Source organism: Mobula birostris, chromosome 20 (assembly GCF_030028105.1).
Source record: "Mobula birostris isolate sMobBir1 chromosome 20, sMobBir1.hap1, whole genome shotgun sequence".
Lineage (NCBI taxonomy): Eukaryota > Metazoa > Chordata > Chondrichthyes > Myliobatiformes > Myliobatidae > Mobula > Mobula birostris.
In genome coordinates this window covers 9,645,630-9,660,157 of record NC_092389.1, presented here as the reverse complement: position 1 = coordinate 9,660,157, position 14,528 = coordinate 9,645,630, and the positions used below count along the sequence as shown (strand labels likewise).

At 40.0% G+C, this 14,528-nt stretch overlaps 1 protein-coding gene across 2 annotated transcripts in view; it reads right to left on the bottom strand.

Moving 5' to 3' along the window:
* The window catches only part of sorl1 (sortilin-related receptor, L(DLR class) A repeats containing), a 244,381-nt gene extending 233,431 nt beyond the window's left edge, over positions 1 to 10,950 (bottom strand). For both annotated transcript variants that reach the window (XM_072238121.1, XM_072238122.1), the window contains exon 1: positions 10,621 to 10,950. In XM_072238121.1, the coding sequence (XP_072094222.1) occupies positions 10,621 to 10,881 (261 nt within the window). In that variant the 5' untranslated portion in view covers positions 10,882 to 10,950. The remainder of the gene's footprint in view (positions 1 to 10,620) is intronic.
* Between the last annotated feature and the right edge of the window lie 3,578 nt (positions 10,951 to 14,528).

Sequence of the window (14,528 nt, the reverse complement as noted above, 5' to 3'; positions counted from 1 at the left end):
AGGAGTTCAAGACAGAATGTTAAAACATGAATTAATCTATACCTGCTCCAGCAGTCTAATAGCACAGTCCATTGTGTTAACAAGTATCGAGGAGGTTTTGAAGACGAGAACAACTTTTTAAATACACCTGTTTCATATTTGCTTTAAACAAAGTTCAAAATAAATTTATTATCAAAGTACAAAAATGGCACCATATACTACCCTGAGATTCATTTTCTTGTAGGTATTCACAGAAATACAGAGAAACCCAAAAGAATCAAAGAAAGACTTCACACAAGCCAACAAGAACAACAAATTGTGCAAATACAAAAAGAAAGAATAATAAATAAGCAATAAATATTAAGAAAATGAGATGAGGAATCCTTGAAAGTGAGACCATAGGTTGTGGGAACAGTTCAGTGTTGGGGTGAATGTAGTTGAGTGAAGTTATCCCCTCTAGTTCAAGAGCCTGATGGTTTAGGGGCAATAACGGTTCCTGAATCGGGTGGTTCTTGAATCTGAGGCTCCTGCACCTCCTTCCTGATGGCAACAGCAAGAAAACAGCATGGCATGAATGGTGGGAGTCCTTAATGATGGACGCTGCTTCCTTGTGACAATGCTCCACGTAGATGTGCTCAACGATAGGGAGAGCTTTACCTGGTCATGGATTGGGCCGTATCCACTACTTTTTATAGGCTTTTCCATTCAAGGGCATTGGTGTATCCATACTAGGCCATGATGCAACCAGTCAATATATTCTCCACCACACATTTCTAGAAGTTTCTCAAAGTGAGGGGGATTGATAGAGTTGACGCGGTTAGACCTTTTCCATTGAGAGTGGGGAAGATTCAAACAAGACAGCAGGGGTTGAGAATTAGAGGACAAAAGTTTAGGGATAACATGAGGGGAAACTTCTTCACTTAGAGTGGTAGCTGTGTGGAACGCGCTTCCAGCGGAAGTGGTAGAGGCAGGCTCGATATTGTCATTTAAAGTAAAATTGGATAGGTATATGGACAGGAAAGGAATGGATGGTTATGGGCTCAGTGCAGGTCGGTGGGACCAGGAGAGAGTAAGCGTTCGGCACGGACTAGAAGGGCCAAGAAGGCCTGTTTCCGTGCTGTAATTGTTATATGGTTATATTAGATTCAGCCTGACATATTTGCAAACTTTTAAGGAAGAAGAGGCATATAACAATATAACTCTGCTTTCTTTGTGATGCCACTTGTATGCTGGATCTGGAACAGATCGTGAAATGACAACACTGAGCAATTTAAAGTTGCTGTCCCTCACTAGCTCTGGTCCCACGATGAGGATTGGCTCATGGACCACCAGTTTCCTTCTCTTATACTCAATAATCAGCTCTTTGGTCTTGCTGACATTGAGCGAGAGGTGGCTGTCTTGGCACCAGTCAGCCAGATTTTCTACCTCCCTCCTACACTACTGTGTCTTAGGCACCGGAGATTTTTTTTTAATATATAAATTTCTTTTTAGATGTTTATTTTTGTCTTCTACATTAGTATGTCAGTAGAAAAGAGTAAATTTTAGGTTTCCAAGCATTCATTTCCCAAAAAAAATTATATGTTGGAAAACTTTTTGTATTTTGTTAAAGAAAGTAACATTTTAGTATTAGACCACTTTTCAAATAAAAACCTGTAGGTATACAGCCGAGTGTACAATTAAACAAAGATAACAAATAGGTGCTAATGATCAATGACATAATGAATTGAATGAACTAAACTAACTAACTAAAACAGAAACTGATGTAGAAGGAATCAAACTGGCAAAGGGACAACCAAAGTAAAAGTGAGTGCGTGACAGAAGTGACAGTTTAACCATCAATTCTTACACCATGGCAAGAGTGAGCACAGTAACAAGATACAAAGCAGTCATCCTGCATCAGCAAGTTCTCTCCCAAGCAGAAATTTTGCAGCAGATAGGAGTTTCAAGATATGTTGTCCAAGCTCTTCTGGAAAAGCATGAAGAAGTGGGCAAGGTTGAGGACCAGAAATGGAAACCCAGTGCAGCAGACAAGAGATGCATCAAACTGACTTCCCTTCTAAATTGGAAGTAGTCCAGCACTACCATTAGCTCTGAACACACAGAACCACTCAAACCCAAGTATACTCCTCTCCTCTATAGCCTGGGGAAGTCTTGTCAGTAGTGGTCTTTATAGAAGAGTTGCTGCACTTCTGCAGATGGAGTTGGTGATGTGGTCATAATTAATGAAATCCTCAATGCTGAGAGGTACAACAGATTCTCATCCACCACACAATACCATCAGAGAGGAGTCTGATCAGCCCCAACTTTATTCTGCAGCAAGGCAATGACTGCAAGACACATGGCCAAGGTCATAACGAAGCAACTTCAGCAAAAAGAACAAGGAGTTCTGCAACAGATGGTATCGCCTCCACAGAGACCTGATCTCAATATCAGGCTGTCTGGAATTACCTAGAGACAGAAGCAAGTGAGACAGCCAACATCTGCAGAAGAACAGAGGCAAGTTCTCTAACATGCTTGGAACAACCTACCAGCCAATTTTCCTATAAAACTGTACAGCAATGTACCTCAGAGAACTGATGCAGTTTTAAAGACAGAGCTTGATTTAGTGTTTTTTTTAAAAAAAACTGTGTACTTCTCTTTTGGATTTGGATTAGTTAGAAAAGTTTTGTTTCATTATTTTCTGAAAGCATCTTTGCTTTACAGAATTTTTTTTTAAAAACATGTGCCTAAGGCTTGCATAGTACTATATTATATATACACACACTATGACAGTGGCATAATTAGCAAACTTAAATAGCCTCACGGTCATAAGTGTAAAATGAGTAGAGCAGGGGGCTAAGCACACAGCCTTGCAGTGCATCTGTGCAGATGGAAATTGTGGTGATGTTGTTGCCAATCCGAAATATCTGCAGTCTCCATGCAAGGAAACAGAGAACCCAGCTCTACAAGGAGGTATTGAAGCCAAGGTCTTGAAGTTTATTAATTAGTTTTGAGGGGAGATACTATTGAATGCCAAGCTGTATTCAATGAAGAGCATCCTGAAGTATGCATCTTCACTGTGCAGATATTCCAGGATTGAGTGATAAGCCAATAAAATGTCATTTACTGTGGACCTGTTGCTGCGGAAGGCAAATTGGAGTGGATCCAAGTCGCTTCTTAGACATGAGTTGATATATTTTGTCACCAGCCTCTCAAAGCACTTCACAGTGGACACGAGTGCAACTGGACAACAGCCATTGAGAGAGGTTACCACATTCTTTTTAGGCACCAGTATAATTTAAGCCTGCTTGAAACAGGTAGGTACCTCAGACCGCTAAAGTGTGTGATATTAAACAGACTCCAAGTTCACTGCGTCGTGAATTGCTCAGAATTAACTCCAGGTTTATGAGCACTTTAGTACTAAATTTAACTGGATAACTAGCAAGTTTCCTACAAATGCAGTACAAATATCCCCAATTTTGCAAAAGAAAGTCATTACAAATATCAGATATAGTGATGTAATTATTCAAGGATTACCATTTGTTCCATGTGTCATTTCTTGGACCCAACAGCATGTGAATTTTAACAGGGACATAGGAGGAAAGTCATTTGGTTACAAGGAAATGTTCAAAGTAAATTTATTTTCAAAGTGCATAAAATGTTACCATATACTAACTTGAGATTCATTTTCTTCCAGATAATTACAGGGATTAAAAAACAATAGAATTTATGAAAAATTATATTTAAACTGACAAAGAATGAGAAACAACTAATGTGCAAGTGAAAAACTGCAAATAAAATAAAACAGAACACGAGTTGCAAAGAGTCCTTGAAAGAGATGCAATCACTTAGGATATCCAGAGTCAGAGGATCTGTGAAGCTGCATCTCAACTAGATTCACTGTATTGCCCCAATTCCATCAAACTACTATCCTTGATTTTATCAACTTCATCTCATCACCAACTTCTTTATTTTGAAAGCCACCTTAACAGCCTATTCTCCAAACACCATTCCTCATCACCATCCCCTCTTCAAATTTCAGATCATTAAATTTCCCCGTCCTTAAAAAGCATTGTTTTGTGAATGCAAACTGATATACAAATTTTCTGAACAGCTCTCCTTTAAAAGCTACAAATACGTTTGTACATTGCAAGAAATTTCTAAGAAATGTTGCTCAATCGTTATAGCTCAAATAGATTTCTAAGTCATCCAAACAGTGATTGAGCATAGTGGTTAGTGTAATGCTATTACAGCCCGGGATACGAGTTCGGAGTTCAATCCCTTATCTATATATTCTCCCTGATGAATGTGTGGGTTTTCCTTGTGTGCTCCAGTTTCATCCTACAGTCCAAAGACATACCAGATAGGTTAACTGGTCATTGTAAATTGTCCCGTATTAGGTTAGGGATAAATTGGGGGTTCTCAGGAGTAGCTGAGCGGTGCAACTCAAAAGACCGGAAGGGCCTATTCTGCGCTGTATCTCTAAATCAAAAAATTAATATAGTTCATCACCTGGCTTTAAAATTGTTGCTTTTTCTTCAAAGACTTCCCTGTAATGCCCAGCTTTAAAAAAAATGTTAGGCAGAACAAATTCTCACAAGATATGCGATCATCTCTCCCTAATCTCCTAAAACAGCTTATTCCTTTCTTGTAAAGCACCTAGATTAAAAAAGTATACATGCAGGTTTTATTTAATCAGGTTTTCTACCATCACAGCCCAAATACAACAGAAAAGAAAGGGGACAGCACCCTGGATCAGACCTGAAGTCAAGTGGATAAAACCAGTACTAGCTAACTTCTCAGGTGGTGTTAAAAAAGTCAAATGCTTTACAAATTAAAATACAGAATTTGAAGCCAAATCAAACATGTTATTTCTAAAACCAAAATTAATCAACCAGTGTGACATTCAATGACAACAGCAGTGTGAGCAAAATCAAAACAAGGTCTCCAATGGATCATACATTTGAAAAATAAGTATCAAGCTAAGAAAAACACAATTTCAATCAGTTAGGCTGTACAAGATTCAATAGAGCAATCAATGGAAAAACAAAACAATTAGTCAGTGGAAGTTTAAATATTTATCAGTCCTGATTCAACCAGCTGTTTCCAAAACAACTAGATTAATATCAACTCCCATTTCTGAATTGCTATTGCTCAAGAGATTACAACTTCCAGTAAATTGATCTGATTTCTGCTCCTGTCATGGTAACAGTAAAGCACAAACACACTCAAGTCATTCAAAATTTGTATCAAACATATTCATAGTATTCTTAAGTGTTCCAATTATTTCCACACCCTCTGATGAAAATTCACAAAGCAGCTACCAAGTAGATTAATAAAATTACAAGACAGAAAGCAAGCCAATAAAATTGTAAATATCAGGGACAGGAGTCAGATTGAGGCAAATTTTTTAAAATTATTGCAATATTTCTATAGTGCAAGCACAAAATGTTGCAAAAGGCAATAAAGATGTTGCAAGAGTTAAAACAGGGAACTCAGACAGATCACCTTTACCCAGAGGGTTGAGAAGGAGTACTTAGCATCACAAGGAGGAGTTGAAGGAGAATATAATGCAGTGCATAAATAAAGGAGCACCCTAGGGATTTTTAGATATTTGCTAAAGCTTACAGGAGTTGCAAATTCAGAGTTTATTTTCAAATTACTATATAACCATTTAAAAAAAGGTCAAGCTCAACAGAATCCCTATTCCCCTTCATAGGTATCGCAGTAATCCTCAGTAAACTCAATTTGTAATTATACAAACTTTGCCAGCCCAGCAAAATTACATTATTTTTCATAGTTACATAAGGAAGTGAGGTTAACTTTAGTAATCAGATGGAGTACATTTCAGCAAATTTTTGAAAGAGGTAGAGAAGTGTGAAGCTTTTACTTAGAAAGAGCTCCATGGATTACTTTTTAAAGCTCTAACAAGATTAATACTGGTCTCAACCAGTACAAAGGAAAGATGAATTAACCTGCTCAGAGGAATAGAGTAAGAGTGCGAGCAGGGTGACAGATTATAGCACAGGAAATGGAGGTTGAAGATGACTTTGCACATTGTGTGCGATTATTCCAGTAAAGTTAGTTTAAAACATTTAATAAAAGGAATCAAAAGAAAATGCATCCATTTCAATATACTTTGAATGATGCCAATGTCCTTTTATCCTTAAATAGAATCCATTTTATTAGATCATAAACATCACCAAACACAAAGTATTTATAATCATTTGATTTAGTATACTAGAAATAGCTATCCAACATACTGGGATTAATTACAAATATTCACTTTTTCCTGCTCACTTCTGGTTCCAAAATGATGGAAAATGTCTGACATAACAGAGTATTGAATTAAGATGTATATACTCATCTTTTTTCTAATTGAATGTAATAAACATCTAAATGTCAAAGGCAAAGTCAACAGATATTTCTGATGTCATAAGCCTTTCTCCCGGCTTATTGGACCCTAACCAGTTCACTTTTTATTCAAATCAATCCACTGACGATGCAATAGCCTCTGCCCTCCTCTGTCCCATCCCACCTGGAAAAATGGGATCTCATATGCCAGACTGCTGTTTCTAAGACTTCAGTTCAGCAATCAACATCATCATACCCCAACGACCCCCAAGGACTCAACAACCCCCCCCCCCCACAACTGGATACTGGACTTCTTAATAGCAAGGCCACAGTCAGTCCATGTGGGCAGCAATGTCTCTAGTCCCATTATGCTGAGCACTGGCACGCCAAGGCTGTGTGCACAGCCTACTGTTCACACTGCTGACGCATGACTGTGTCACAGGATCCAGATCAAATTGTCATTAAGTTTGCAAATGACACAACAGCAGTTGGCCCAGTCAAGAAAGATGACGAGACAGAGTGCCGAGGGGAAGTGGAGCAATTGGTGGACTGGTATGAGAAGAACAACCCAAGCCTGAATGTGGAGCAGACCAAGGAAATCATTGTGGACTTCAGGAAGGTGCAGACAAGCCATCCCCCTCTGCAAATACATGGCTCCTCCATAGAGAGAGTTAAATACACCAAGTTCCTGGGAGTTCATAGCCTGGATGACCCCACCTGGTCCCTTAACATCACCTCCCTGAACAAGGCACCGCAGCAGCTCCACTCCCAAAGGAGACTGAGGCAAGCGAGCACCCTCCCACCACTCCCATCTTAACTGCATTTTTATAGGAGCACCATTGAGAGCATCCTGACGAGTTGCATCTCCATCTGGTATGGGAGCAGTTGAGCATTGGACTAGAAGTCCCAACAAAGGACTGTTTTAAAAAAAAAGTTGAGAGGATCATAGTGGTCTCCCTACCATCCTCTTCCCACCCTGCCACATGCAAAAATGCCATTCCCTGTTCCCAGTTCCTCTGCCTCCGCCACATCTGCTCCCAGGATGAGGCTTTCCGCTCCAGGACATTTCAAATGTCCTCTTTCTTTAAGGATCATGGTTTCCCTTCTGCCGTCATCAATGATACCCTCAACCGCATCTCCTCCATTTCCCGCACTTCGGCCCTCACCCCATCCTCCCACCACCACAACAACAGGGACAGAGTTCCCCTTGTCCTCACCTACCACCCCACCAGCCTCTGGATCCAGCACATTATCCTCTGCAACTTCCGCCACCTTCAACAGGACCCCACCACTAAGCACATCTTTCCCTCTCCACCCTTCTCCGCTTTCTGCAGGGATCGTTCCCTCCGCGACTCCCTGGTCCACACATCCCTCCCCACGGATCTCCCACCTGGCACTTATCCATGTAAGCACAAGTGCTACCTGTCCCTACACCTCCTCTCTTGCCACCATTCAGGGCCCCAAACAGTCCTTCCAGGTGAGGCAACACTTCATTTGGGAGTCTGTTGGGGTCATCTATTGCATACGGTGCTCCCGGTGCAGCCTCCTCTACATCGGTGAAACCCGGCGCAGATTGGGGGACCACTTCGTCGAGCACCTCCGCTCCATCCGCCACAACAGACAGGATCTCCCGGTAGCCATCCACTTCAACTCTGCTTCACATTCCCATTTGGATATGTCCATACATGGCCTCCCCTACTGCCAGGATGAGGATAAACTCAGGTTGGAGGAGCAACACCTCATATACCGTCTGGGATGTCTCCAGCCCCTTGGTATGAACATTGAATTCTCCAACTTCCAGTAGTCCCCTCCCCCTCCCTTCCCCCATCCCAGTTTCACGCTGCCCCCTCCCCCAGCTGCCTATCACCTCCCTCATGGTTCTGTCTCCTTCTACTACCCATTGTGTTTTCCCCTATTCCTTCTTCACCTTTCCTGCCTATCACCTCCCTGCTTCCCCTCCCCCACCCCTTTATCTTTCCCCTTACTGGTTTTTCACCTGGAACCTACCAGCCTTCTCCTTCCCACCCTCCCCCCACCTTCTTTATAGGGCCTCTGCCCCTCCCCTCTACAGTCCTGACAAAGGGTTCCAGGCCAAAACGTTGACTGATCATTTCCATGGATGCTGCCCAACCTGCTGAGTTCCTCCAGCGTGTTGTTTGTGTTGCTCCCTACCATCCATCAGGGACATTTATCAGGAGCGCTGCATACACAGGGCCCTTAGTATTATTAAGAATCCCACCCATTCATCCAGCATCCTCTTTGGCTTGCTACCATCAGGCAGGATACCCAAGTGCAAAAGAAGTTAAGAACGGTCAGGATGAGAAACAGTTTCTTCCCCCAGGCCATTAGGCTTCCAAACTCTTGGCCACATTGTATTTGAAGTGTCACTGGTTAATCAGTTCCATACCTTAAAATATTTATTGTTATTTATGTGTGACTCATCTATAGATTTTATCCTTACCTTCATGAGTTATCATCTGTTATGTACACTACTGTGCTTTACACCCTGGTTTCAAGAAATGACTTATTTCAATGTACATTATATGGTTACATACATGTACATAGTTCAATGTCAATAAACAACTTGCTGTTCAAGAAGCTGGCAGAGAGCCATTTTCCCAAACCACTGCTTTCCAACTTATGAAAGTACACACAGGGTGATGAAGGAATACCAGAATTTAGAATCTGTAACGATGACATTTTCCAATCAGGACTTGTGTGACTTGGGGGGGCGGGGGGGGCCACAAATAATGTTGACACATGCCTGCTGCCTTATCCTCCACAATGCAGGTCTTTAGTTTTTGGTAGGTACTCTCAGACAAGCCCAAGCAAATAACTGCAAATTTGTGAATGGTATAAATGTTGTGCAATTATAAATGGTAGCAAATGAGTATTTGGGGAAGCTGATGGACTATTTCAGGAATTGCATACTGAAACCATCAGCAAACATTGGCATACTTCTGTTGTGATAATGGAAGGTCAATCATTCACAAAGAAAATCCAAGTGTTTGGGGCAAAGCAAACTCAACGAATAATTTTATTAGGCACTGAAATTAAAAGGTAGTAAACTGTATTCTCTCCCACCTTACCTCTGCAAGTTTAGGGATAACCACCACATTAGCTTTCACTTCAGAGTGCATCAGATAGAACCTGAAACTCTACTACAAATTTTCTTGATCCCAAATCAAAGTACAGAACACAAGTTTATAGACATGTTAATATTCCAGACAGATTAACTACATGGTAAATTGTACCCGATATATCTTAATGTTCCACATATCTTATAAAGATAGCTCGTAAGAACTTGGCACAATACAGAAAAAAATGGTGATAGCTAAACAGATTAAAAAATGGCATTAACTAGTCGTAATTTTCATAATCAGTAACATTTTGGTGTGTGTATATATTTTCCATTACAGTGAACTTACACAGAGGAAGTGCTGAAGTGGGTTACTCAAAATTTATCAACTACATCAGATAGTTAAATTCATCAAGGGCACATTTGCACTGGCTTAATAAACATCGGCTTCAAAGCATTTTATTGCACATCGAGCAAAACAGGAAAATGAGCTCGCAAACAGGATCTTGAACCACAAGTTTAGATGTTTTGACAAAGGGTCTGACCTAGCGTGACAACCGTTTCTCTTTCATAAAAGCTGCTTGACCTGCTGAAAATTTCCAACGTTTTCTGTATCCTTTCAGTTCTATAACACAAAAATAGCTTATTTGGCCCAATTGATTAATATCACAAACAATGCTTTTTAATTGAGTTTTTTGTTTAAATTTAGAAAACAGCATCAATAATAACTACAACCTTCAGAATAAAGGAGAACCTGATTATTGCAGAAACATATAATTTTAAAATAACACGTGCGTACTGTTGTTTAAATCTGGAAAAGCGTATCAACAATGATTGCAACCCTCTAAAAGCGATCTTCATCTGTAAAAATATAACTGCAAAAATAACACATACGGACTGTGTTTTACTCATGTAAAAACATATTCCATTTTGCATATTCTCGGGGGGGGGTAACGTATTCTAACAACGGGCTGTAATGGAACAGATTTGAAGAGGTTACTAATCAATAAAAAGACTGCAGTAAGGGGCGGAATGATGAAAAGAAACAATTTCTATATTATAATTAGGTCAAACAGAAGAGTAGTATAGCAGCAGTCAGTCACACAGTAACTTCCGCAGGCAATTGGAGTTCAGCATTTGCGGTAATATTATTGATAATTTTTTTAGATAAATGAAAGTTTAAATCTAAAATGATCACATGGAGATACAAGGTCGATCAATTTATGTACCTGTCCCAAAACCTCCAGCTGTTGCTTGGTGTCAATGCTCCTGCGCCACCGATGTTGACTCCTCTGGAGTATCGTCGCCGGCCCTTCCTCGGTGAAATCAGCCGCCACGGTCAAAACCCCGTGATCTTGCGGGTCGGTGGTCAGTCCCTGACTGATGTGCAAAGTCTGCGTGCTGAAGTAGGGTCGTCGAGCTGTGGCCAAGGACAGTAGGACGTGCAGCAGGATTAAGCCCCAGCAAACGCTCACAGCGCCGCCCGCCATCTTAGCCCAGGTTGAATTCAGTGCTAGATAGTATATGTCGGCAAATATATTTCTTGCCTTCTCCTGACTCCTGCCCGCCCCTTTAAGTGCGTGACGCCAGGGGCAGGACTCAATATCCGTTCCTCATTTGACAAACAGCCATTCGATGGCCACGTGCATGCGCAAGGACGTCAACGGTCTGTGCGCGTGCTGGCTCCAATAGTGGGGCGATGCGCATGCGCAAAACTTCGCTGTCAATCATAATCACACCTGCAAAGTTTTGCGGTCCTTTATATTCATCAAGATTTCACGCCAATTCAGAAAAGATGTGTGTTGGATATTTTAAGTTGTCTTCTTTGCTTGATATTTTTATCATCATGTTTCCGTGTAGGAGGCCTTTGAGTTCAACAAATCAACAAATTTCACAACATATGACAAAGCTTGATACAACACACAAACAGGTGAGGCAGCATCTATGGAAATGATAAAGCTGATTATGATTCAGGTTGCCTCTTTCAAAGTCAAAGTAAATTTATTATCAAAGTATGCATATGTTACCATATACTACCTTGAGATTCATTTTCTTGCAGGCATTTACAGGAAAATCTATCCATAATCAAAGACTGACGATGTGCAAAAGATAAATTGTGCAAATAAAAAATAATAATGCTGTGGACGTGAGTTGTAAAAGAGCTGTGTCTATAGCCAACTCTATAGATTTGATAGTGGAGAGTGTATTGACTGGCTGCATCACAGCCTGGTATGAAACACCAATGCCTTTAAATGGAAAATCCTGCAAAAAGTAGTGGATTCAGTCCAGTATATTATGGTAAATCCCTCCCAACCATTGAGCACATCTACCTGAAACGTTGCCATAGAAGACCAGCATCCATCATCAAAGATCCTCACCACCCAGGTCATGCTCTTTATTCGCTGCTGTCATCAGGTAGAAGGTACAAGAGCCTCGGGACTTGCAGCACCGGGTTCAGGAACAGTTACTACCCTTCAACCATCAGACTCTTGAATAAAAGGGGATAACTATGCTCACTTGCCCATCCATTGAAGTGTTCCCACAACCAATGATCTCACTTTAAGGACTCTATCTTGTTATTTCATATTCTCATTATTTATTGTTATTTATTTACATTTGTATTTGTCTTGTTGTCTTCTGCACTCCGGTTGATCTTTCATTGATCCTGTTATAGTTACTATTCTATAGATTTGCTGAGTATGCCCACAGGGAAATGAATCTCAGGGTTGTATGTGGTGACATATATGTACCTATATAATATTTTGAACTTTCAAATCATCTGCTCTTCCCCATATCATTGCAATTTTCTCCAAATCTACCACCCTTTTAGATAATGTTTCATAACAACTTTTAGTGAAGAGTTATAATCTTTGGAACAAGACACCAAAGAGATTAATATATAGTTTGCCATTGGTTGGCATAAGCAGTCTGGAGCAAAAAGCCTCTTCCTGTGCCATAAGTTTCATTTTAATTATTTTTAAAGATATCTCTTATACTTTTGTTATTTTGTTATGTAATCTAAAATCTGAATTGCCTCTCTTTCTTTTGGAAAGCTCTCTGAGGACCAAACCTGGTCCCAACTATAAAGAGGTCAAGACAGTGACTATACTTAATTAGGAGTTTGGAGAGATTTGGTATGTCAACAAAAACACTCAAAAACTTCTATAGATGTACCGTGGAAAACATTCTGACATCACTGCATCACTGTCTGGTATGGGGGGCTACTGCACAGGATCGAAAAAAACTGCAGAGGGTCGTAAATTTAGTCAGCTCCATCTTGGGTACTAGCCTACAAAGTACCAAGGACATCTTTAGGGAGCAGTGTCTCAGAAAGGCAGCGTCCATTATTAAGGACCTCCAGCGCCCAGGGCATGCCTTTTTCTCACTGTTACCATCAGGTAGGAGATACAGAAGCCTGAAGGCACACACTCAGCGATTCAGGAAAAGCTTCTTCCCCTCTGCCATCTAATTCCTAAATGGACATTGAACCCGTGAACACTACCTCACTTTTTTAATATATATTATTTCTGTTTTTGCATGATTTTTAATTTATTCAATATACAAACAATTGTACATATATTGTAATTGATTTACTTATTTTTTTTCTTCTATATTATGTATTGCATTGAACTGCTAAGTTAACAAATTTCACAATACATGCTGGTGATAATAAACTGGATTTTGAAATAATTTCTCATTTACTATGGATGATTTTGAGCGTTAGCATTGAATATTCTCTTAACCTACTGTAAGGATAACATCTATGTTTGGATTAAAGGAAGAGTTGGCATAAAACAACAGCTTACAATGGAGGAAATATCAGGAGCAAAGTCTGTTCTGTTGAATTGTGAGGCCAAAGTGCATAAATTTGTGTGCCTTCCAATGGGTCCAAGGGTGATCTGATAAAGGTGCTTTAAATTTTACAGGAGGGTGGTGAAGCAAATTCACAAAAGGATGCAGTCAAGCACTAAATTTAAGAATTTGCATGGAGACCATTTGTAAATGTGTTTGTAAGATAAAGATTAATGGTAATCTGAAACTCCTCCACTCAAAGTCTGCAGATTCAGGGGTCAACTGAACTTTCAAGATTCAGATCAATAGATTTACATTGAACGGGGTAATGAAGGGATGAACATAGAGCAAAGATGGGAATTGGTCTTGAAGTGCATGAGCTGATTCAATGGTAGAAAAGCCTTAAAGTACTGAAATGGTTGCCTCTTTTCCCAAATATTCACATATTCTGTTGCACACAGTGCAATGTTAATCTTTCCTGTGCTGCACTGTATGTTACTGAGATGGAATTTGCTCATTTCCTCTCACAGGTTTCTGATCTTTCTGTCTCTTTTATTCGCCAGTTATTTCATATTGAAAATATACAGAAAAAATATTACCTTAAGCAGAATGTATTATGATAGATTCTTCATTCATCTAAAATCAAGAATCAATATCCAAGCTCAATTAAAACAAGTTGCGATTTGAGGATTGTTTAGGTGTACAGAATTTTAAACAGTATGCAGTTTTATGTTTAAAAAAAACTGATGTAATTTAAAATAATGTTATATAATGTGAAGCTGTTAAACAGAGCAGAGGAATAGAAGAATGTTAGTATGCAGATATGCATGTAAATGTAGATATAAGTAAGTTAGACCAAAATCATTCTCACTGCAAAGCAAGAAGATAATATAATGTAAACATGAGGAATTCTGCAGATGCTGGAAATTCAAGCAACACACATCAAAGTTGCTGGTGAACACAGCAGGCCAGGCAGCATCTCTAGGAAGAGGTACAGTCGACGTTTCGGGCCGAGACCCTTCGTCAGGACTAACTGAAGGAAGAGCTAGTAAGAGTCCCCCTCCCACTTTCAAATCTCTTACTAGCTCTTCCTTCAGTTAGTCCTGATGAAGGGTCTGGGCCCGAAACGTCGACTGTACCTCTTCCTAGAGATGTTGCCTGGCCTGCTGTGTTCACCAGCAACTTTGATGTGTGTTGCAAGAAGATAATATGTAGCTTTTGTAGTATCGTGCTTCAATTACATTTGGACATGTCAGCTTCTCCTTGAAAGAAATGGAAATAGAAATCAGATATTTTTAGAGTTAAAGGGAACAAAGAGATTGCAATTTTAAAGATAGACTTTAAA